The sequence below is a fragment of the Rhineura floridana genome, chromosome 3 (assembly GCF_030035675.1).
Source record: "Rhineura floridana isolate rRhiFlo1 chromosome 3, rRhiFlo1.hap2, whole genome shotgun sequence".
Classification (NCBI taxonomy): domain Eukaryota; kingdom Metazoa; phylum Chordata; class Lepidosauria; order Squamata; family Rhineuridae; genus Rhineura; species Rhineura floridana.
Window position 1 is genome coordinate 199628383 of NC_084482.1, and position 26226 is coordinate 199654608.

Sequence of the window (26226 nt, forward strand, 5' to 3'; positions counted from 1 at the left end):
CACAGCATTAAGTTGGGGGAAGATAATAACCAGTGAAACAGCACCAAGCAGGATTGAAATCTCCGCTCATCAGCTGGAATGCCTCACTATAGTTAGAGTTGGGGAGAGTATCAGTGCAGATGCAGACACATCAGACAATTTTGCATCAGCACCTTGGAAGGAGGCACTTACAGCCCTGGTAAAGTTCCATTTAGACTGCCTTTTTGTTACTTTTCATACAAGGCAGAGGCCCATGTTAATGCCTGCTATGATATGACTTGTATTCAGTGGAGGTTTCTCACTTGGGGCACCTGGGGCACTACTCTATTAGAATTCTGGATGTCCTCATCAACGCTTCCATGCCTCTATCATAGACACAGAGAGCACAGACTTGGCTCCCCAGCTTGTTTCTATCAATCTTCTCAAATCAGCCAATCTGCAATTTTAAACCCAGAGCCAATTGCAAATAATGGCCAGGGTCCCTCCCCTGTCTCTAGAAAAGAAACAAAGTAAGCATATAAGTACATTGTATATACAAATGATGTTGACAATCCAATCTTGTATCCAAACCTTAATAAAAACAAAATGGCGTTTTATAATTACTTTTCACCCAATGACTTTAATCTCTGTGCCCTTCTATAAGCTTCTCTGTGTTAGTGTGAAAGGTAGACCCTCTCCATAGCGAGACCTGGGATAACGGGGGAGAGAAAAGTGGTAGAGTTTTGTTAATATAAACTATGAATGGGTACCACACCTTGTCAAATTTGTCTGTTTTTGCTATGCTGCAAACTTTTCTATCATGTTGCATTAGTTTTTCGGAAAGTGCTATTTCCCATACTCTGCCCATCTATCGTTCAGTTGAAAAGTTGTCTGCTAATTTCCATTGAAGTGAGATTTCCATGCGGGCTGCCGCTAGCAATAGGATAACCAGGTCTTTGTGCACAATGGGTATGTTCAAATGTCCTGTACAGTAGTGCCCCACTTTCCGGCAATTCCTATTGGCTGAAATCACTAAGAAGTGGGCCCATCCTAGTCCTTACTGAAATCACAACTAGAACTGCAGAGCCACACTAGCAGCTTGAACTTCCCAATAGCTGAAGCTGCAGAGACCAGAAAGCTACAGGAGCCTCTTTGCAGCCAGCCCCTAAGTGTTCATTGTACATATGAAGCATCCAAACGGGATGGTGTAAAAGCCGGAACAGAACAGAACAGGCCCTTTATAAAAGACATTGATGTCAAAAACACTGGGCCCTACTGTACTAGTATTGAATGCAACTACAGATAGCTTTTGGTGCTAGAGAATAGCTGCAGTTTACCCTTCTTCCCACTAGGGGCACTATAAGATTTGCTGGTCTCTGCAGAGACAGGATGATCCCTTTTTTTTCAGACCAAGAAGGCAGCAGCCCAGGTATGCTATATTTATACTGTGGAGGTGGCTCAGTGGCAGCAAGTAGTGTCTTCTCTCATTACTTACAGCAGAAAAGCCATGAGTAAAAGCCAGCCGACTTGCCCCTCCAATCTCTCTTTCTCTCTCTCTCTGCAATTCACCAGCCATTCGCAACCTGGTAGCAGCACCATAGTGCTGCTTAGAGGACCTACAAACAGCAAGAAAGGGTATTGCTGATCACCCCAGAGGTTCCTGGGTCATCCTGTGTTATCTCCCATTTCCCAACAAAAGGAGAGGCAGCAACATGTGTGGTTGGTGAATTTGGGAGGTCTGGCTTGCTGGGAAGTTGCCGTTCCGGGCTGTTTTACGTAAAAGCATATTACAGCCCAGAACAGGTATCGGAATGTGGTTTTCATGGAAGTTTTGTGTCTTATTGCATGCACCCCATGTAGTCATGTTGCACTGGTGAATTTGGTGGGTCTGGCTCACTAGGAAGTCACCGTTCCGGGCTGTTTTATGTAAAAGCGTATTATAGCCGGAATGGGTATCGGAACGTGGTTTGCATGGAAGTTTTGTGTCTTATTGCATGCATCCCATGTAGTCATGTTGGACTGGTGAATTTGGTGTGTCTGGCTTGCTGGTAAGTCACCGTTCCGGGCTGTTTTACATAAAAGCATATTATAGCCCTGAACGGGTATCGGAACGTGGTTTTCGTGGACGTTTTGTGTCTTATTGCATGCATCCCATGTAGTCATGTGGGACTGGTGAATTTGGAAGGTGTGGCTTGCTGCGAAGTCGCCGTTCCGGGCTGTTTCATTCCGTTCCGGAGGGCATTTTGGTTGTTAAAGGGTTAATAAAATCCTATCGGAATGGTTTTTGTTCCTAAATGTTGTTCTCAAGTGTCTCTAACACATCCCAGTGTTTTTGGCATCAATTTCTTTTATAAACGGCCCGTTCAGATACCAGTCTGCATCTCTCCTACGAATCTGGTCCCTCTTTAAAAAATTACCTTTCTGAAGCTGTCCAAGGAACAAATTGTCTAAGGAAGAAAAACGATTATCAATTCCAATCTAAAATCCAGTTACTCACTGCCTTAAATGAGCAGTTCGTTCCTCAGAGTCCATAGTGCATCAGAGTGTAAACTTGAGATGGAAATAAATCCCTATAAGGGAAACTCCCGTTGTCATGAAATCTAGCTCCCAAGAGCCACGATTTGCATGCTTCAGACCCAATTCCCACCCTTTGGGCAATTGATCTGGAACCCAATCACCAAATTCCCCTTGCCAAGGCTGTGCAAACCAACACCAACCCTGCAAGGTAGAAGATAGGCTGCCACCACCCCTTCACTGGTTCAACTCTGAGCTAGGGAAACTCAGAGCCCAGAAAATAGGTAAACCAAGGTTCAAATAGACAAGAGCCAAACAGACACTCCTTGTCCAGAAACCTCTGGTTAAACCAAAGTACACTCAGGCTTTACTTTTTTACTCTTGGTAGTTTTGTGGTCAAATGGTCAAGGTGCTGGATTCAGAACCAACTTCCCCCTCAATGAACACACCAGGTTAATTAATAAGAAATAGCTTTATTAAAAATATAAGTGCACATTAATATATAGCAGCAATACAATTCCTCAAAACCACACACCCAACCAGAGGTTCAGGTATAACATAAGAGAGTTCAACACACAACAGAAAATAACAAACTATCTAGTCTATCTACTTACTTAAGAGGTAGTTATTGGTAAGTCTCATCTCTCCTCAGAGAGAATAGCATCAGGTAAGAAGCAGTGGAACTCCACATAGGTAACCACCCATCAAGATGGAAACCCAGGGGAACATTCAATGGAACATTCAGGGGCAACATTCCCAAGGAACATCCAGGGGAACAAAGGCTATGAATCTCAAGCCCTATACTTAAGGAAAAAGAAACCTAATGGTCCAGGATGAATTAACCAATCAGGGGCTTTCTGATGTAATCCTCTTCCCGAAGCTTCTTCACTTTTTTGCGCCTTGCAGACCCCCCTCCCCTCTCTGATCTCAACCTTCTCAGGCCTGCACGACCTTGAGTACCAAGCTCCCAGCGATTAGCAGAGATAACCAGATGTTTCTGTTCAGGCCTCCCCAACTGCTTGCAGCTGGAAATGAAGCTTAACATTTTCCTCTCACAGAGGCCTGTCTCCTGCCAGGATGTAACTCCCATAGTTCCTTGTAACTGAGCCATGATACACAAACCAGGTTAACAAATGCACAGAAATTCACAATTTCATGACACCCCTTTCCTCTTGAGTAAGCACCACTTCTTTTTCTCTAGTTTTTATGCAAGTCCAAGTATGGATTTATCTGTGCTACTTACTTTACTTTGCAGGGGGGAGCAGCTCAAGTCTGACCGTACCTCTGTAAATCAGTTTTCTTTCACTTGACAGTAATTAATCTGCCGCTGCTGTTCTGAGTAAACGCAACCCCTGCCCCCCATGTCGAGAAGACGTCTAAGATATCAGCGTTGTGTCGACTCCGTTCAATGTCTTTCTTGTAAATAATGGAGCGGCAAGTAGTGTCCTTGATAAAATGCTTTCCTTTTCCCAGCTTCTTCGGCAGTGTAATATAAACAAAACAAAACAAAAGCCAGTGGGCAGACAGATGGAATGCTCAGAGGTATGAGACTTCCTAAAATTAATTTCCTAAAAACAGGGTAAAGGACTAAAAACTAACAAACTATAGGACTAAAACCAGAAAATTCTTAATAAAAATAGATAAAAGTAATCAAAATAAGTGATAAAAATTGAGACAAGTCGCAGCTCTCAAACAACCACAGCTGCTCGCTGCACCATCTTCCGGTAGTTGTCAAAAACCGGTGGGTCCAGGGCAGAGCTTGGAAAAGTTACTTTTTTGAACTACAACTCCCATCAGCCCCAGCCAGCATGTGCTGGCTGGGGCTGATGGGAGTTGTAGTTCAAAAAAAACTTTTCCAAGCTCTGCCAGGGTGGACTTTTTCAGGAGCGGTCAAAACATCACCTCTTTATAACAGCCATCAACTTTTCTTAACTCTCACCGACACCATTTTCTTAGGCCTTCTACCATTATAATTGGCCACAGAATCAAAAATAGACACAACCAGCGGAGAGAAGAGACCAGTTAAAACTGTTCCCTTTTTTCTCCAATGAGAACACTGATTAGAACTGAGACAACAGTTCTGATTGGGCAGGAACAGCAGAGAGAAGAGAGAGAATAGTTCTAACTGGAATGCAGTTTTGCATGTGCATTTCTCTAACTGGAGAGAAAAGGAGTAGATAGCAAGGGAGCAGTTGCACGTGTGGCTCTGTGGAAGAGGGAAAGGTAGTTACTGTGGGGGAAGAAAAAAATGTTTGACCTGGGCCAGGGGAGAAAGAGAAAATGGAGGACCCAGGGCCTGTGTGGGAGGGGAAGGGTGGGCCTGTGGGTCTGGGTGGTGTAATTTTATCTAGAGGTGATTTGGGGAAACGCTTTGCCTTGTGTAAAATTGATGTTATGTTGGAACAGAAGAGTGTGGATTTAAAGGAGTGGCTTTATATTTTGGGGCTCTTATGTCCCACCTCAGCATTTTACTAAGGTTCTTGGGCAAGTTTGTTTTCTGCCTTTTTTGCGGTAGGGCTACAAATGACACAGCTCAGTGTAGTTTTAAGAAATATAATTATACTGATTAGCATTACTCATTTTGAGATGGCAGCAATTCTTTTCATGTACTTTGTCATGTTGTGCTATACAGGACTCTTTTTTTTAACCAATCTTCTGGGCCAATCATGCAATGGAAATGTGCATGGTTTGCAATTGTGCTGGGATTGTGGAATATTGCCAGAACTAGAGAACAAAATCTAGCTGCTGTTAAAATAATCTTGATAATCTGAGAGTATTTTTTTTTTAAAGGGCAGGTTTCTAGAACTAATGGTTCTGGTTTCTAACCACTTAGTTGACAGTGGCAATTGTTTGAAAACAGTAATTTTGACAGTCCCCGCAGCCTAGGGTCTGTCAACAGGGCTAGCCAACACGGTGCCTTTTCATTGTTTTGGACTAAAACTCGTATGAGCCCCAGCCAGCACAGCCAATTGTCAGGGATTATGGGAGATCTAGTCTACACCACCTGGGGGGCACTATATTGGCTACCCCTTCCCTAGAAACAGTACAAGAAAAATAATTCCAGTACTAATAGGATGAAATGGGTGTGTTTCCCTTGGTTTAGAAGCCCATTTCAGAAGCCATCATCTTGGATGGTATTCAGTTAACACATCTTGTTAATGCAAGGATTTCCATTCGCACAAGACTCCCACCTCAACCCTTTGCATATCCCCCATTCTCAAATCTGTTCTGGAGGGTTAGGAAAACCTCTACAACAAATTTAGAGGGTGCATGGGGGAAGGAGAGGGGGGATGTCCTATCCTATCGCTCAAGCAAAAATCTTTGCTCTGATGGAACCATTACTCAATACACTGGATACAAGCTATTATGTTAAATAGTGTTGATCATCAGTGGAAGTTTAGATTTAGTCTTTCCCTTCCCCCCCCCAATAGATGATAAGTGGTACCAAGCATAGCCTGACTGTTTCATTATTGGACTTTATGATTGATGGAAAACGTGCATGTAGCATGTATTTGCATGTGCATTTCCTCTTATTGGACTGAGTTGCTAGAGAAAGGGAAGTACAAGAAGTAATGTCAATATCTTATGCTAGTGGCAGAATTATTATTCCTTTTTTTAAAAATGAAGTCTGCAGGTCATATATGTTAAGCATACCTCAATTAATTTTTGAGACTAACAAATTTCTCTTTGTGTTCTGTTATTTCAACTTATGGCGACCCTATGAATCAGCAACCTCCAACAGCATCTGTTATAAACCACCCTGTTCAGATCTTGTAAGTTCAGGTCTGTGGCTTCCTTGATGGAATCAATCCATCTCTTGTTTGGTCTTTCTCTTTTTCTACTCCCTTCTGTTTTTCCCAGTATTATGGTCTTTTCTAGTGAATCATGTCTTCTCGTTATGCATCCAAAGTATGACAACCTCAATTTCATCATTTTAGCTTCTAGTGACAGTTCTGGTTTAATTTGTTCTAACACCCAATTATCTCTCAGACAGGCGCCAGCGGGTGGCATTGGGGGATGAGGTTTCAGACCCTTGGCCTCTCACTTGTGGAGTGCCACAGGGTTCTATCCTCTCCCCCATGCTATTCAACATCTATGTAAAGCCGCTGGGGGCCATCAGGAGATTTGGGCTGCAGTGCCACCAATATGCGGATGACACTCAGCTCTATCTCTCGTTTAAATCCTCACCAGATTTGGCTGTGGATACCATATCCAAGTGCCTGGACTCCGTAAGTGAATGGATGGGAAGGAATAGGCTGAAGCTAAACCCCGACAAGACCAAAGTGTTGCTAGTGGGCGACAAGGGAAGATTGGGAGATATAGACCTGGTGTTCAATGGGGTAAGCTTGCCCCTGAAAGACCAGGTCCGTAGCCTTGGGGTCATTCTTGACTCCCAGCTGTCTATGGAGGCTCAGATTTTGGCTGTGAGCCGGGCAGCTTGGTATCAATTACATCTGATATGAAGGCTGCAACCCTACCTTCCAGCCCATCTGCTTCCACGGGTGATACATGCTCTGGTCTCCTCTCGCTTAGACTACTGCAGTGCGCTCTACGTGGGGCTACCCTTGAAAACGGTCCGGAAATTACAACTGATACAGAATGCGGCGGCTCGGTTGCTCATGAATAGCCGTCACCGTGATCATATTACTCCGGTGTTAGTAGATCTACACTGGCTACCGGTTATTTACCTGGCCCAATTCAAGGTGTTGGTGTTGACCTTGAAAGCCCTATATGGTTTCGGCCCAGTTTATCTGAAGGAGCGCCTCCAGCATCACCAATTATGCCACCTGACGAGATCAGCCACACAAGACCTTCTCTCGGTTCCACCAGTTAAAACAGCTAGGCTGGTGCGGACCAGAGAGAGGGCATTTTCGATTGTGGCTCCCACCCTTGGGAATTCCCTTCCTTTCGATCTTCACCATGCCCCCTCCTTAATAGGTTTCCGCCGGGCCTTGAAGACCTGGCTATTCAGGCAGGCCTATGGGATCTCTGGGGCGGGTTAGTTATTAATGTTGTTATTAATTGGTAGAGTGGTGCTTAGATGAATGATGGTCTTATTGATTGTATATTGTATTTTATTGTATTAATGTACGTCGCCTAGAGTGGCCGTTAATTCAGCCAGATAGGCGACTCATAAATAAAATTTTATTATTATTTTATTATTATTATTATTTGTCTTTTTTGCAGTCCATGGTATGCACAAAGCACTCCTCCAACACCACATTTCAAATGAGTTAATTTTTCTCTTATCCGCTTTTTTCACTGTCCAACTTTCACATCCATACATAGAGATCGGGAATACCATGGTCTGAATGATCCTGACTTTACTGTTCAGTGATACATCTTTGCATTTGAGGACCATTTCTAGTTCTCTCATAACTGCCCTCCCCAGTCCTAGCCTTCTTCTGATTTCTTGACTATTGTCTCTATTTTTGTTAATGATTGTATTGATAACCCTTGGCAAGTTCAATGTCTTCGTTGTCAACTTTAAAGTTACATAAATCTTCTGTTATTACTTTAGTCTTCTTGACGTTCAGCTGTAGTCCTGCTTTTGTGCTTTCCTCTTTAACTTTCATCAGCATTCATTTCAGAACATTACTGGTTTCTGCTAAGAGTATGGTATCATCTACATATCTTAAATTACTGATATTTCTCCCTCAATTTTCACACCTCCTTCATCTTGGGCCAATCCCACTTTCCATATGATGTGTTCTGCATATGGATTAAACAGATAGGATGATAAAATACACCCCTGTCTCACACCCTTTCCAGTGGGGAACCAATTCGTTTCTCCATATTCTGTCCTTACACTAGCCTCTTGTCCATAGTCTAGGTTGTGCATCAGAACAATCAGATACTGTGGTACCCCCATTTCTTTTAAAACCGTTCCATAGTATTTTGTGATCTACACAATCAAAGACTTTGCTGTAATCTATAAAGCACAGGGTGATTTTCTTCTGAAATACCTTGGTCCGTTCCATTATCCAGCGTACGCTTGCAATATGATCTCTGGTGCCTCTTCCCTTTCTAAATCCAGCTTGGATTTTTTTTTCCTGGAGAGCCGGTTGTTAAACATTTACCAGCACACCACTGTGTATAGGGCTTTGTACACCAAAACTAGAACCTTGAACTTGGCCCAGTAGCGAATGGGCAGCCAGTGTAGTTCTTTCAGCAGCAGGGTGACATGTTGGTGATACCCTGCCCCAGTGAGCAATCTTGCCACCACATTTTACACCAGCTGCAGCTTCCGGACCAACCTCAAGGGCAGCCCCACATAGAGCACTTTACAATAATCCAGCCTGGATGTTACCAGTACGTGGACAACAGTTGCCAGACTATCCCGGTCCAGAAACGGCCGCAGCTGTCTTACCAGCCAAAGCTGGTAAAAGGCACTCCTAGCCACTGAGGTCACCTGGGCCTCTAGTGACAAAGATGGATCCGGGAGCACCCCCAGACTACGGGCCTGCTCTTTCAGAGGGAGTACGACCCCATCCAAAGCAGGCAACTGACCAATTATCTGAACTTAGGAACCACCAACCCACAGCGCCTCCATCTTGCTAGGATTCAGACTCAGTTTATTGGCCCTCATCCAGCCCACCACCGACTCCAGGGCTTGCGCGGCCTCTCCTGATTCAGAGGTTACAGAGAAATAGAGCTGGGTATTATCAGTGTACTACTGACACCTTGCCCCAAATCTCCTGATGACTGCTCCCAAGGGCTTCATATAGATGTTAAACAGCATGGGGGACAAGATTGTACCCTGTGGCACCCCACAGCACAACTGCCAGGGGGTCAAAAGACAATCACCCAATGCTATTCTCTGAAAACGACCTTGGAGATAGGACTGGAACTACTGTAAAACAGTGCCTCCAATACCCATCTCACCAAGTCGGCCCAGAAGGATACCATGGTCAATGGTATCAAAAGCCACTGAGAGATCAAGTAAGAGTAACAGGGTCGCACCCCCCCGTCCTCCTGATAAAGGTCATCCATCAGGGCAACCAAGGCCGATTCAGTCCCATAACCAGGCCTGAACCCAGACTGGGATGGGTCAAAATAATCTGTTTCATCCAAGAGTACTTACAATTGCTGTGCCACAACCCTCTCAATCACCTTCCCTAAGAAGGGGGCATTTGCAACTGGTCAGTAATTGTCGCAGACCAATGGGTCCACAGGGTGGGCTTTTTCAGGAGCGGTTGGATCACTGCCTCTTTCAGGGCGGCTGGAACCACTCCCTCCTGCAATGATGTATTAACCACACCCTGGATCCACTTGGTCAACCCCCCTCGGCAAGCTTTAAGCTGAGTTTTGTGCCGATGCAGCTCTTGTACTGATTATTTTAAGTGGATTGTATTAGTATTTTATTGAAGTTAATTTGTGAACCTCTCAGAGCTCATGGTTAATTTGGAGGTATGTTGATGCCAAAATAAAATAAAATAAAAAATTTAACCCTGCTTTTGTGCTTTCCTCTTTAACTTTCATAAGCATTCATTTCAAATCATCACTGGTTTCTGCTAGTAGTATGGTATCGTCTGCATATCTTAAATTATTGATATTGCTCCCTCCAATTTTCACACGTCCTTCATTGTGATCCAACCCTGCTTTCCGTATATGTTCTGCGTACAGATTAAACAGATAGGGTGATAAAATACACCCCTGTCTCACACCCTTTCCGATGGGGAACCAATCAGTTTCTCCATATTCTGTCCTTACAGTAGCCTCTTGTCCAGAGTATAGGTTGCGCATCAGGACAATCAGATGCTGTGGCACCCCCATTTCTTTTAATGCATTCCTTAGTTTTTCATGATCTACACATTCAAAGGCTTTGCTGTAATCTATAAAGCACAGGGTGATTTATTTCTGAAATTCTTTGGTCTGTTCCATTATCCAATGTATGTTTGCAATATGATCTCTGGTGCCTCTTCCCTTTCTGAATCCAGCTTGGACATCTGGCATTTCTCGCTTCATATATGGTAAGAGCCTTTGTTGTAGAATCTTGAGCATTACTTTACTTGCATGGGATATTAAGACAATGTGCATAGAATATCTGAGTGGAAAGGGCTTTTTTGAAACCAGGTGCTCCAGGTCAGCCATTGGCTTTTATAAAAAGTTGTTTATATGTAGAGTATACACGTATTTTTCTAAATGTGTTTTTCTAAATTCATGCCTATCTTTTAAAAATGCATTTTCTTGAACAAGAGGCTATTCCTTTACAGTGCTCATGTTGTCATGGCAACAGAGGCCCTGAGTCATTTATAGGAAGGGAAACATCTAGTCACTGGCTGGAAAGTGAAACTTAACTTCATTGCCTTGTATGTTTAGTACTTACAGCCATGGCTGCTACTGGGGGTCCCGTGCAGGATCTCTGTGAGGAAGCCACTTGCCCCATCTGCCTGGAGTATTTCCAGGATCCAGTGTGCGGGCACAACTTCTGTAAAACCTGCCTGAGCCAGAGCTGGGGGGAGGCGGAGATGGAGGCTGCCTGTCCTCAGTGCAGATTAATGGTGCAGCAAGGAAGCATTAGGCTCAATTGGCAGCTAGCAAATGTTGCAGAAATAGCCAGGAAGCTCAGTTTTCAGGTGGTAAAAAAAGAGATGGAAGGAAAGGGGAGAGTCTGTGAGAAACCCCAGGAGCACCAGAAACTCTTCCATAAGGATGATGAAACCCCCATCTCTCAGGTGTGTGACAAATCCAAGGAACATGAAAATCACAAGGAGATTCCTTTGGAAGAGGCTTTCCAAGAGTACAAGGTAAGATTTTTCTTGGGACCCTGGCGGGGGTGGGGGAAGCAGAGTGCAGGAATGTTATTTTGATATCTATGAGATGTGAGCTCTAACACTCTCCAAAAGGAATCCCTACTAACCTTGCTTAAAGCAAACCTGGAGTTCATTGGAACCTTCTCACCCTCGGAACCAAGCAGTGATAGACAACGCTGAAGTTGGTTCCTAGTTCCCAGTTCCTTATTTGCTTGAAAGTTCAAAACACTAAAAAAGAAGAAAAGTTGACAGCTACAGCAACTTCAAGCCAAATTTAACATGTCTCTGAACTCCAAAATATATGTTGGGGTACCCTATATGTTGGGGTACCCTGTATGATATATCACTGTGATCGGGGGACTCTCCCCATCAAGAATAACAATACATTTATTCAATCAAAATTATCAGGCTTCTGATATTATCATAAATACATAATAATGTCATAAAATCATAAAAAATAAGTAACTGCGGGTGCCCCCCCAAAGTCTGCTGTGGGCCAGGACAAATCATATACCCCAGGAAAGGGGAGGGTGTCCTCTACAAGATGCTAGTGCTTCCCGCCTGGCCCAGAGCTTCTACTGGGCGCAGGGCATGGAGGAGAAAATCTATACAAAATCAAAGCAGACAAACATACAGGAAAAAATAAGTAACTGGGGGTGCCCACCCCAAAATCTGCTCTGAGCTGGGACAAATCATATACCCCAGGAAAGGGGAGGGTGTCCTCTACAAGATGCCAGTGCTTCCCGCCTGGCCCAGAGCTTCTACTGGGCGCAGGGCATGGAGGAGAAAATCTATACAAAATCAAAGCAGACAAACATACAAGAAAAAATAAGTAACTGGGGGTGCCCACCCCAAAATCTGCTCTGAGCCGGGACAAATCATATACCCCAGGAAAGGGGAGGGTGTCCTCTACAAGATGCCAGTGCTTCCTGCCTGGCCCAGAGCTTCTACTGGGCGCAGGGCACCAAGGAGAGCATCCATGCAACATCAAAATAGACAAAAACATGCAGAAAAAAATAAGTAACTGCGGGTGCCCACCCCAAAATCTGCTCTGGGCATCCCGCCTGACCTAGAGCTTCTGCTGGGCGCAGGGCACGGGGTAGGCATCTATGCAAAATGAAAGCAGACAAAAACATACAGGAAAAAATAAGTAACTGGGGGTGCCCACCCCAAAATCTGCTCTGGGCATCCCGCCTGGCCTAGAGCTTCTGCTGGGCGCAGGGCACGGGGAAGGCATCTATGCAAAATCAAAGCAGACAAAAACATACAGGAAAAAATAAGTAACTGCAGGTGCCCACCCCAAAATCTGCTCTGGGCATCCCGCCTGGCCTAGAGCTTCTGCTGGGCGCAGGGCACGGGGAAGGCATCTATGCAAAATCACAGCAGACAAAAACATACATGAAAAAATAAGTAACTGCGGGTGCCCACCCCAAAATCTGCTCTGGGCATCCCGCCTGGCCTAGAGCTTCTGCTGGGCGCAGGGCACTGGGAAGACATCTATGCAAAATGAAAGCAGACAAAAACATACAGGAAAAAATAAGTAACTGGGGGTGCCCACCCCAAAATCTGCTCTGGGCATCCCACCTGGCCTAGAGCTTCTGCTGGGCGCAGGGCACGGGGAAGGCATCTATGCAAAATCAAAGCAGACAAAAACATACAGGAAAAAATAAGTAACTGCGGGTGCCCACCCCAAAATCTGCTCTGGGCCAGGACTAATCATACAGCCCAGGAAAGGGGAGGGTGTCCTCTACAAGATGCCACTGCATCCTGCCTGGCCCAGAGCTTCTGCTGTGTGCCGGGTACGGAGGAGGGCATCTATGCAAAACCCAAGCAGAGAAAAACTTATAGGAAAAAATACGTAGCTGGGGGTGCCCACCCCAAACTCTGGTGTGGGCCAGGACAAATCATACAGCCCAGGAAAGGGGAGGATGTCCTCTATGACATGCCAGTGGCTCCTGCCTGGCCCAGAGCTTCTGCTAGGTGCAGGGAACAGATGAGGGCATCAATCCAATACGAAAGCGGACAAAAACATACAGGAAAATAAGTAACTTGGGGTGCTCTGGGCCAAGACAAATCATATACCCCAGGAAAGGTGGACGGTGTCCTCTACGAGATGCCACTGCGTCCCGCCTAGTCCAGAGTCTCTGCTGGGTGCAGGGCACGGAAGAGGGCATCTACGCGAAACCCAAGCAGAGAAAAACTTAAAGGAAATTTTTATTTATTTATTTATTTTATTACATTTTTAGACCGCCCTATAGCAATAAGCTCCCAGGGCGGTGTACAGCATAATAAAACAGGTTAAAATACAAGTGGATGTAAATACAATACACAATAAAACATAATTAAAAATTTTCAATTTTAAATTCAAATTTTTAAATTTTTAAAATGCCTGGGTGAAGAGGTAGGTCTTTACCTGGCGCCGAAAAGATAACAAAGAAGGCGCCAGGCGTATCTCATCAGGGAGGGCATTCCATAGTTCGGGGGCCACCACTGAGAAGGCCCTAGCTCTAGTTATCGTTCTCCGTGCCTCCCTATGCGTTGGGACACGGAGAAGGGCCTTTGACGTCGAGCGCAGCGACCGGGTAGGTACATAGCGGGAGAGGCGTTCCGCCAGGTATTGCGGTCCGATGCCGTTAAGGGCTTTATAGGTAAGAACCAACACTTTGAATCTGGCCCGGAAACATATTGGTAGCCAGTGCAGCTGGGCCAGGACAGGTGTTATATGATCAAATTTTTTTGTCCCAGTAAGAACTCTGGCCGCAGCATTCTGCACCAGCTGAAGTTTCCGAACCGTCTTCAGAGGTAACCCTACGTAGAGTGCATTACAGTAGTCCAATCTAGAGGTTACCAGAGCATGGATAACTGTGGCAAGGTTCTCCTTATCCAGATAGGGTCGTAGTTGGGCTACCAGCCGAAGCTGGTAGAACGCATTCTGTGCCACCGAGGCTACTTGAGCCTCCAGTGACAGGAGCGGATCTAATAAGACCCCCAAACTACGGACCTGCTCCTTTAGGGGGAGTGTAACCCCATCTAGGGCAGGTCGGACATCAACCATCCGGGCAGAGAGCCCCCCCACCAACAGCATCTCAGTCTTGTCAGGATTGAGTCTCAGTTTATTAGCTCTCATCCAGTCCATTATCATGGCCAGGCAGTGGTTTAGTACATTAACAGCCTCACCTGAAGAAGATGAAAAGGAGAAGTAGAGCTGCGTATCATCAGCATATTGCTGGAAACGCACTCCAAATCTCCTAATGACCTCGCCCAGCGGCTTCATATAGATATTAAAGAGCATGGGGGACAGAACTGAACCCTGTGGGACCCCATATTGGAGTACCCAGGGACTCGAGTAATGCTCCCCAAGCACCACCTTCTGGAGACGATTCTCGAGGTAGGAGCACAGCCACTGCCAAGCAGTGCCTCCAACTCCCAAGTCCGCAAGTCGCCCCAGAAGGATACCATGGTCGATGGTATCAAAAGCCGCTGAGAGATCAAGGAGAACCAACAGAGTTATACTCCCTCTGTCTTTCTCCCGACAGAGGTCATCATACAGGGCGACCAAGGCTGTTTCTGTACCAAACCCCGGCCGAAAGCCCGATTGACATGGATCCAGATAATCAGTTTCATCCAAGAGAGCCTGGAGCTGGTGAGCGACCACACGCTCTAAAACCTTGCCCAGGAACGGAACATTTGTTACCGGTCTATAGTTGTCAAGATTTTCAGGGTCCAAGGAGGGTTTCTTTAGGAGCGGTCTCACCACCGCCTGTTTCAGGCAGGGTGGTACCACTCCCTCTCGTAAAGAGGCATTGATCACCTCCTTGGCCCATCCGGCTGTTCCGTTCCTGCTAGCTTTTATTAGCCATGAGGGGCAAGGATCCAGAGCAGAAGTGGTCGCCCGCACCTGTCCAAGCACCTTGTCCACGTCCTCGAGCTGAACCAACTGAAATTCATCCAATAAAACAGGACAGGACTGTGCTCCGGACACCTCATTAGGCTCAACTGCTACAATATTGGAGTCAAGGTCCCGGCGGATGTTTGTGATCTTATCTTGGAAGTGTCTCGCAAACTCATTACAGCGGGCTATTGATGGTATTATTGCGTTCTGAGGACCAGAGTGTAAAAGTCCCCGAACAACCTTATAAAGTTCCGCTGGGCGGTTAGAAGATGACTGAATGGAGGCAGCAAAGTACTGCTTCTTCGCTGCCCTCACCGCCTTCACATAGAGCTTGGTAGAGATCTTCACAAGTGCAAGACCACAGCCGTCGGGAGTTCGTCTCCATTTGCACTCAAGCCGTCTCCTTTCTTGCTTCATCACTCTTAGCTCCGGGGTAAACCACGGAGCCAATTGAGCTCTGCAGAGGAGAGGGCGCACCGGGGCGATCGTGTCAACTGCCCGGGTCATTTCCGTATTCCACAGATTGACCAGGGTTTCGACAGGAGCGTCAGTTTTATCAGCCGGAAAACTCCCCAGAGCCTTCTGAAAACCTTCAGGATTCATTAGTCTCCGGGGGCAGACCATCTTAATTGGTCCTCCACCCTTGCAGAGGGGAGAAAACATTGTGAGCCTACACCTCAATAGGCGATGATCTGTCCATGACAGAGGAATAGATGTAAAATCCCTCACTCCCAGATCACCATCCCCTGCTCCAGTAGCAAAAATTAAGTCTAGAGTGTGCCCCGAAATATGCGTAGGGCCAGTAACAAATTGAGACAGCCCCATGGCTGTCATGGAGGCCATGAAGTCCTGAGCCGCCCCAGACAAAGCGGTCTCGGCATGAATGTTGAGATCCCCCAATACCATAAATTTGGGGGATTGCAACACCAAACCCGAGACCACCTCCGTCAGCTCAGTTAGGGAGGCTGTTGGGCAGCAGGGTGGACGGTACACCAACAGTATTCCCAGTCTGTCTCGCTGACCCAACGTAATATGGAGACACTCCAGACCATTAGCTACCTGGATAGGGTGCCTAATGAGAGGGATGGAACTTCTATAGACCACAGCGATTGCCCCTCCCCGACCCTCGGATCTACCCAGATGCTGAACCGAGTACCCAGGTGGGCACAGCTGGGAGAGATTAATGCCTCCCAGATCACTCACCCATGTCTCAGTAATAAACGCCAGATCGGCCGCCTCATCCACAATTAAATCATGGATGAGGGAAGCTTTATTATTTACCGATCTGGCATTAAGAAGCAGCAACTGGAGATCCGAGAGTTGGCTGATAGAACTACCAGCAATCCTGTGGATGTGGGGAGGACCGGAACACGGTACAGCCACCAATTGTCTGGGCCGAGTTCCCCTCAACCGGCATGTCCTCCTCACAACGCCATACCTCCCATTACCCGTCACTACGCTAACAGGGGCCCCCTCTGGTCCCCCCTCCCAATACTCTATCCTCCCGCCCAGGCACATAATAAAATAAAATAAAAATAAAATAAAAATACACACACACTCACAACATACAGTCATACAAACATCCACTCATTCCATTCAGGTCTACACAACAACCACAGTCCCGTGCTCCATGCGCACCAACGCAGCTCTCAAACCGTTCTTCCCGGGAAAAGCGCCACCTGGGGCCTGGTCCTGCAAGGTGCCCACGTGCAGAGCAGGAGCCCAAGAAGGAGAGAGCAGAGATGTTGACCAAGCAGCAGCAGCAAAGCAGGCAGATGGCTCTCCCTCCCTGGGCGGTGATGGTCCTCTTCCGTTGCAGGCACTGGATCTCCCAAGCCCCCTCAGCCAGCTGGCTTATATATCCCTTCCAGAGAAGGGACAGGTGGAACAGTATCAGGCACAGCTGGCTGAGTACCTGGAGCCTGGTCCTGCAAGGTGCCCACGTGCAGAGCAGGAGCCCAAGAAGGAGAGAGCAGAGATGTTGACCAAGCAGCAGCAGCAAAGCAGGCAGATGGCTCTCCCTCCCTGGGCGGTGATGGTCCTCTTCCCTTGCAGGCACTGGATCTCCCAAGCCCCCTCAGCCAGCCGGCTTATATATCCCTTCCAGAGAAGGGACAGGTGGAACAGTATCAGGCACAGCTGGCTGAGTACCTGGAGCCTGGTCCTGCGAGGTGCCCACGTGCAGAGCAGGAGCCCAAGAAGGAGAGAGCAGAGATGTTGACCAAAAAAATAAGTAACTGCAGGTGCCCCCCCAAAGTCTGCTCTAGGCCAGGACAAATCATATACCCCAGGAAAGGGGAGGGTGTTCTCTACGAGATGCCACTGCGTCCCACCTGGCCCAGAGCTTCTGCTGGGAGCAGGGCATTATGCAAAATCAAAGCAGACAAAAACATACAGGAAAAATATAATTAACTGGGGGTGCCCACCCCAAAATCTGCTCTGGGCCAGGACAGATCATATACCCCAGGAAAGGGGAGGGTGTCCTCTACGAGATGCTAGTGTGCCCCGCCTGGCCCAGAGCTTCTACTGGGTTCAGGGCACGGAGGAGGGCACTGGCATCTCATAGAGGTCTCCCTCCCCTTTCCTGGGGTATATGATTTGTCCCAGCTCAGAGCAGATTTTGGGGTGGGCACCCCTAGTTACTTATTTTTTCCTGTATGTTTGTCTGCTTTGATTTTGTATAGATTTTCTCCTCCGTGCCCTGTGCCCAGCAGAAGCTCTGGGCCAGGCATGATGCACCGGCATCTCGTAGAGGACACCCTCCCCTTTCCTGGGGTATATGATTTGTCCTGGCCCACAGCAGACTTTGGGGGGGCACCCGCAGTTACTTATTTTTTATGATTTTATGACATTATTATGTATTTATGATAATATCAGAAGCCTGATTATTTTGATTGCATAAATGTATTGTTATTCTTGATGGGGAGAGTCCCCCGATCACAGTGATATATCATACAGGGTACCCCAACATATATTTTGGAGTTCAGAGACATGTTAAATTTGGCTTGAAGTTGCTGTAGCTGTCAACTTTTCTTCTTTTTTAGTGTTTTGAACTTTCAAGCAAATAAGGAACTGGGAACTATGAACCAACTTTAGCGTCGTCAGTGATCAGTGAAGTTCACATTATTGAAAAGTTTTTTTAAGCTACAGCTATAACAGAATTGATAGAGTAAGAAATAACTAAAATAAAATAAAATAACATACAAAGTTCTCATGTGTCTAAGTAGGGAAGGGGGAGAAATTTGATTCTGGCCACATTTGAAGCTGAATCTTATCAAATTTGCACTTTCTGGAACAACATGAGAATGGAAACAGCGATTCTTCAAAATTCACAGTGAGCCGAATTTTGCGATTCAGTTGTCCTACCAACGTTTATATAAATGTATATATTAGAAATGTGCATAAAATATATATTTATACTAGGGAAAATAATATGCAAAATGCATTATATTAAGGAGAAATTTATGTACGTTATATCAAATATGTACATTAGTCAAAACTGCATAAAGAAATGTGTTCAGTGGGAGAAATTCACACTAAAATGTTGAAGAATTTTCATGAAGGTTTTTTTTAACGCAAATTGCTGCAGAAATGTGAAGAAATGAATTTAAGATTGGAAAAATTCTTCCATTCCTAGTCTTAAGACCAAGTCCTTCTTGTTTCCTCTCCACTACTTACTTAATTAGTTCCTTCATTCCAGATCTTATCCCTCTGCCTAATACTTGTATCTATCCAAACATAGCCTTTTATTCACTTTTCCTATCTCCATCCAACTCGGGATGTCTGTTTCTGATCGGCTCTCCAGATCTTTGTGGCCTCTCGCCCAAAAACCTTGGGTTGTATCCACTGCTAGTCTGACACAGAGTATACCAACTGAAGTTAATAGACAGGTCTATGTTAGGTTCATTTTCAGTGGCTCTACTCTGAGTAGGACCTAGGTGAATACAACTGTCCCCTTGTATTCTTTGAGTTTCTCATTAAAACTCTTGGCCAGTCATGCTATACTTATATTCTGCTTATGTTGTAACTTGCTATATGCTTTTAGCTACGATATGCTGCCAGTCTTATCATTCCCTGTCCAAATAAACTTGAGTCCCCTTGATTGATCAGAAAATGATATATTATCTACAGTATATAAATGCATGTATGTGAATATGTGTATGTGTAGTGATGGAAGGATCTATCCATTTAATTTCTCTTAGTTTCTCATTTTCCCAATCTTAAATTTAATTCTCCATGTTTCCACAGCAATTTCTGATTTATTTTTTCTTTTAAAAAATCCTCATGGAAATTCTCCAGCATTTTAGTGTGAATGTTTCCTAATAAACACATGTGTGTATGTAATTTTGACTAATGCACACAATTTCTCCTAATATAATGTATTTTGTATGTTATTTTTTACTAATATATTTGTTTTTATGCTCACTTTCCCCTAATAAATACATTTTTGTAAACACTGTCTGGGTGGAGACCTGCATCGCAAAATTCAGATAAGTGCAAATTTGATAAATTCGGCTTTAAATGTGAATCAAACTTCTCTCCCATCCCTATGTGTGTGTTACTCTAGTCTTACAAGAAGTATTAAATGCTGCTTCAGTTTCAGTGGTAGTGGGCATGAGAAGGAATCGTTTAAGTGGAGGGGCCGAACACCATCTGGAGCAGAAGCCTAGATATTTGCTCCCTGTCCCCCGTTGCAGCCCTCCCACTCCTCCAGAGGTTACTGGTGGCTTATCCGTTGAGTCCTCTCCTCCAGTGATACTGTTCTTGAATGCCAGGTCAGTCCATAATAAGACCCTGCTCATCCATGACTTTGTTCTGGATGAAGGGACTGACCTGGGATGTATTACTGAGCCTTGGATAGATGAGCTGGGTGGGCCTGACCTAACTCAACTGTACCCATCTGGGTAATCAATACAGCACCCAGCTAGACTGTAGAGGTTGAGGAGAGGGTGTTGGCATTGTCCATAGAAGAACAATCTCCTTTATCAGAAACCTCTTGATCTTGGGATGGGCTTAGAAGGTTTGCACTTCGTGTTGGGCCAGAGAGCCAGATTGGGAATGCTGCTCCTCTGTCAATCATCCTTTTGCCCAGTGGCATCCCTGACCAAGGTGGTCTCTAGGATGGAGTTGGAGGGCCCCAGTACAACGGACTGGGGCTACTTCAGTATCCATACAGAGGCTGCCATTGGGTTGGGTTGGGATTTCATGGCCTCCATGGCAGCCAAGGGGATTTCTCAAATAATCATCAGTCTAACACATAGGGTAGCACACACCCGTGATTAGTCTTTATCCTGAGTTATATGAGGGATGGACTGAAGGTAGGGGGGATGCAGAGCACTCCCTTGTCATGGTTGGGCCTTTTCGGTGGCTGCCCCTAGGCTTTGGAACTCCATTCCTAAGGAGGCAAGGATGGCCTCCTCCTTGTCGTCCTCCTGCCGGCAGGCAAAGACTTTTTTATCCCAACAGGCTTTTAGAATAAAAGGTGGTTAGGACAGTTTGTTGAGAGGCTGCTGCATTGTTTATTGATTAATTGCACTTTTTAAATTTGTTTTGTTTATTTTAAGTGGATGCTAAATGTTTTAATCTTGCTAATAATCTTATTTTAATGTAGAATTTTGAATGTTTTAATTATATGTATTTATGTTTGCTGTAAGCCGCCCTGAGTGCCACTTGGAAAAAGGGCGGGGTATAAATAAAGATAATAAATAAATAAATAAATAATCTGGTGACGTTTGGGTCTGTAGTGGCAATTTCCTCCTGCAAGAGTGGTGGGCCCATTCAGATGGCTACAGAAATTAGTTGGAGTGAAAGCTGAATCCTGTTTAAGCACTGGCGCACCTGGAGAGCAGCAGGCTAGCTTAGGGGACAGAGGAGGACATTCAGCATTCTGCATAACTGTAGGGCTGGCCACATCTCAAGACACTGGAATGCATGGCACTCTCTCTCTCTCCTCCCCCCTGCACTTTCTTTCTGCAGGGTCTGATCTGTGGTCACCGGGAGATTCTAAGGAAAGAGAGGGGGAAAATTCTGGCATATAAGTCAGATGTTGAAAAGGAAAGCCAAGACCTGCTTGTAAGTGTCGCCTCGCTTTTAACTATTTCTTGGGAGGGAACAAGGACTTGAACCAATAAATGGGAAAATACTACTATCAATTGCAGAACAACCAAACTTTCTTCTGTCCTGCTCTGCAGAGCATCTATTACATGGAATGGCCAGATCTCCTACAAAAATTCTTTTTTTTTTTTTTTTTTTTTTTCAATAATTTTTATTCAGATTTTCATAAAACATACAAGACAAAATCATAAAACATTCAAAGACAAAAAACAAAATCAAAAATAGTTAAACAAAAAGAAAAAAAGAGAAAAAAAAAAACAAAAATAAAAAATAAAGAGTAAAATATTGACTTCCCATTTGTCAAAGATCAAATCAGTTATAAGTCTATAATATATAACAATCCTGTCTCTTAAGTCATATTATAAAATCACTTTCCTCCAGTAGTTATCTTACTTAATCATCAAATCTCATAAACATTACTTTATTCTTTCCACAAAAAGTCAAAGAGAGGTTTCAATTCTTTAAGAAATATATCTATCAATTTTTTTTTCCAGATAAGCATATCGATTAATCCATCTCATTACTAATTATGATAATCTTATTGTCATAACCATAGTCAAAATAAACATTTCAATTAATCCATCACATCAGAATCTGTTAGGTTCAATAATTTCAGTAGCCATTGTTCTATTATCTCTATTAGTTCCATTTTCCATCTTCCATCTTCAGTAGTCTTGTTAAGTCCAGTAATTTCAATATCCAATCTTCCATTATCAGTATTCCATAATAATCTTGCTGTCAAAGCCATAGTCATATAGTAAGAGTCTGATGGGGATTACCTCTATCCCAAATATTTTCTTGCCATCCATTCTGAATAGGTTGCTGAAATACTGCTGTAAAATCATATCTCTGTTCTTTTTTTCAAAATACACTGGGTCATCTCTTAAAAGTTTTTCCATTGTCACATGGCTGCAGATAATTCCATAGATTTTCTCTATATTGGGCTCCATCACATCATTCCAGTCCAGAAGATTATCCATGCCATTGATAACTTTATCTCTAGAATCTTCATTCATTTCTTCAGAGATAACATTGAGTTCCAAACAATAGATTTTATTTCTAAAGTCCATAGACTCCAAATCTTGTTCCTGTTCCACGTTGGTTCCAATCTCCGGGATCTCCTCTCTCACAGGGACCCCTATTCCAGTCTCCAGGGTCGCCTCTCTCACAGGGACCCCTGTTCCAATCTCCGGGGTCTCCTCTCTCACAGGGACCCCTTCCAGGGTCACCTCTCTCACAGGGACCCTTATATCTTTAATCTCCTGCTTCATTTTACTCAATTCAATTTTCATTATCTCAATCTCATCCATTATTTTCTGAAACATAGTTATTTCCAGATTTTCAGCCACTTTCTTAATTGCCATTTTAAAAGAAAAATATAGGAAAACCACTTCTTATTTCAGCAACAATTGGGTTAATACTCCAAACTTGGTGACATCACAGTATAAACAGAGCAGACAGCCTTATCTCTCCAATAGTTAAGTAAACAAAATGCAGTTCCCAGGATCGAAACAATTAATGGCAATCGTCAAGAAACAGATTCGTCAAAATAAAATAGACCAAAAAGAGAGTAGTCTCAAAACAGTATAATATTTTTCAAAATAAAAATCTGGAATAGAAATCCCTCTTCTGTGTATATCTTTAGAATGCAAATCCAGGACAGCTTTTTGCAACAAAAACAGAGATAAGCTATTAATTAGTGCGTAGCAGAGAGAAGTTATGGCTCCCCAGTGAGATGTCAAAAACTGATCAATCTGGCAAATCTCTTTTAAACAGCAACAATTTAAGTCAAATAAAAGAAAAATATAGAAAGAAGGGTGCTTGCCTGTTAATGCGTTCTCTCTTAGAAGATAAGGTGAACGTTCGCTTTATCAGATAGAGCTTGCTGTTAAAAATCCGTCCCACCTCCGTCGGCTGGACCTCGTCCCATAAATTAATGAGATCTGGTCGTCCCAACAAAAATAGGCTTTGAGGTTAATCTCTTCGTTTCTCCCTACCCGGGAGAAGTTTAATCAGTCAAAAAAAAAAGAAAAAACTGACTGATATATCTGAATAAGCTTCTTTTGAGGCAGGAGCCCGTCTCAAAAGCAGGCACAGGCTAAGTCACCCTTCCCGGAAGTCTCCTACAAAAATTCTTAATGACAGGCCTTTCAAAGAGCGGAGTCTTGGAAATCTTTAGGAAACTCTAACCCTCTTTAGGCGCTAAAAGTAAACATGTGAGTGGGAGAAGGACACTGGCTCTGCCGCATACACAACCCCAGCCGTCACGGAAGGCAACATTTTTAAAACAAGGAGACTTTTGTATCTGTGGTGGCTTCCTGTACATGTTTATGTATTTATTTATGGCGCTTACTCTCTGCCCCAATCTGAAAAGACATGACAACACGAGGAAAAAGGAATGGAAAGGAGGAGAGAAATTATGAAGAACTTTAAATTATGCACCATTTGATTTAGTATTTATTTTATTTATTATGAATACTTATAACCCGCTCCCTTCACCATATGGCCTCAGGGCAGGGTACATACAGTATTCTGTTCAGTGGCCCATGTCCAGCCCATTCCCACCTCCAGGCCAAGATCCAGTAACCGCCACTCCTGATTCAGAGGGCATTGAGAGATGAAGCTGGATGCCTTCAGCACAACGATGATGCTTCACTCTGAATCCCCTGATGACGTCTCCCAACAGATTCATAGAGATGTTAAAGAGCATGGGGGACATCACAGGCCAACTCCCATGGCACTGAGCTTTAGACCCCCAATGCTACTTTCTGAAAGAGGTTCTGAAGATAGGAGCGGAGCCACTCTAACACAGTGCCCTCTGCTCCTAAGCCATAGAGCCACTCTAAGAGGATATCACTGTCAATGGTATCAAAAGCTGCTGAGAGCTCACGGAGAATCAACAGAGTTGTGCTCCCCCTAGCCTTCTCTCAACAGGGGCGACTAACCAAGGTGGCAAGGCAGTTTCGGTGCTGTATCCAGGCCTGAAGCAAGATTAAAACATGAGGGAAGCTTCCATGGATAATCTTGCTTCAGAATGTTACCTTCCATGAGTTGGAAGGTGAGAGAAATGGGGACCAGGTTGGGGAGGGGGGCAGACCTAGCATGCTTGTCCCTGCTTCTTCCCCAGATGTTTACTGATATCCTGAAGAGGGCTGGATGTTGGTTTTGTGTCTATGAAAAATGAGAAGTGCCCTTCCTGTGGAGTTTTCATAAATTATCTCTCGAAGTTATAAAGACTGACCATATTCCAGGCAATGGTCTGCTTTTCTCCTCTTTCCAAATGTTTCTTTCAGAGATTAACAGAGACTGAAAGACAGAAGATAGTGGATAAGTTCAGACAACTGCACCAGTTTCTGGAAGAGCAAGAACAGCTTCTTCTGGCCCAGATGGGGGAGCTGGAGAAAGAGATTGCCAAGAAAAGGGATGATCGCCTGGCCAGACTCTCCGAGGAACTGTCTGCTCTTGAAAAGATCATTTGGGAGATGAAGGAGAAGCATCAGCAGCCAGCCAGTGAACTCCTGCAGGTAAGACTGTGGCAGAAACAGCCCAAGGCTCCTCTTCTCCAAGACAAGAAGGCTGACTCCAAACCTTTGAGTGCTTCGTTCACCTAGAAAAGAAGTGAAAAGGGCCTAGTTTTTGGAGCTGATAGCCAGGTCTCTTGTGCATTAGGAGGCAGAGCATCCAAGACAGTGCAGGAGATTCCTATTTACTGTATATTGTCAGGATGGGGATATAGTTTAAGATGTTACTTTATATTCTGAGGTTATACAACTCCCTTGCCATACAAGAAAGCAAAATAAGAGTTTAATAGAGAAAAAGAAACCTAAAAAATTGGTCTGAGGCAGCAATAGTTCTTCAGATATTTTGGACAACAACACCCATCATTCCCACTCAGCGTGGCCAATGATCAGGGATGTCCAAAACATCTGGTGTAGGCTAAAAATAGGCAACGACTGGGGAGCTAAATCTGACACTCTTTTGCTTCTGATCCAAGCCCCCTGTGCAGCCCTGTAGCCAGCCTTCCTTGTTAGGTGGGGCAGCCACGTTTCAAGGTGGGGCATTTGCGGGGGAGAGGTGCATAGCACCACCCAATCCCCCTCAACTGGTGGAGGGGACGTCAGGACCAAGCCAGAGAAAGGGAAAAACCTTCCCCCTCACTCCTCCCCCATCCAGAGTGTGTTAACTTACATGAAATTTAATCTGTTGAACTGTCTCACCCTTTTTTGAGAGATTGCCAGGAATACCAGACTCAAAAGCTTGACTTTGCCTATAGCGACAGTCTTTTTTCACCTGTGGTCTGTCCCTGTGTTCTGATTCTTCATGAACTGAACTTCTTTGGTAATGACAGTGAACTCCTGAGCTTGACTCTGATGCTGCATTAGTTATCTCAGTTTTAAATTCCACCTGAAAAACAAAGGCTTGTCCACAATACAAGTTTAGGGAAGGGCAGAAAGAAAACAAATGCTTTAGGGGTATTTGTTAACTCCTCCTTGAGAGTCCCTCCTAGTTTTGTTCCTGACCTTTAGATTTTACTGGAAACTAATTGTGGAATTGTATAAATGGCTAACTAAGCAATTGGAAAGTAATTGTGGAAAGTGATTGGATTTTTTTTTTTTACTTGTTGCTGGGTTGATTTTTCTGTAGAGAAACCTGAAAAGGCCTCACAGTGAGCTCCACATATTGGATAAATCAGAAATTAGGCCTGAGTTACAGTCTAAGTGGCCAGCCAGCTAGCTAGTTAGCTAACTGTAGTGTATACAGCAATATTTCTATTCCTCTAAGGCTATTCTTATCCTTTGCCATCACGTATTCAAGAAAAAGAAGAAAAAGGAGCCACTATGATTGTGAGACAGTGAGTGCTTTAAAAGAATAGAGTAACTTAGAGTAGCCATTTTTTTCAGATCACTTGTTATTTCTGTATTTCACCCTTTAGGAATGAGCATCTAATCCTGTTCTACTCATTATAATAATTGCAGAATTAACAAATGTATT

General features: G+C 44.4%; 1 protein-coding gene across 4 annotated transcripts in view; it reads left to right on the forward strand.

Annotated features, from left to right (window-relative positions):
• The first annotated feature begins 4635 nt into the window (after positions 1-4635).
• LOC133381057 (E3 ubiquitin-protein ligase TRIM15-like) overlaps positions 4636-26226 on the forward strand; it is a 34061-nt gene continuing 12470 nt past the window's right edge. Inside the window, exons 1-6 of one of the 4 annotated variants that reach the window (XM_061619506.1) lie at positions 4636-4695; positions 6202-6255; positions 10413-10445; positions 11151-11222; positions 21097-21192; positions 24528-24758. In XM_061619506.1, coding sequence (XP_061475490.1) covers positions 10443-10445; positions 11151-11222; positions 21097-21192; positions 24528-24758 — 402 coding nt within the window. In that variant the 5' untranslated portion in view covers positions 4636-4695; positions 6202-6255; positions 10413-10442. Of the gene's footprint in view, positions 4696-6201; positions 6256-10412; positions 10446-10480; positions 11223-21096; positions 21193-24527; positions 24759-26226 lie in introns of those variants that run through there. The other 3 variants (XM_061619505.1, XM_061619502.1, XM_061619503.1) reach the window with 3 other exon arrangements.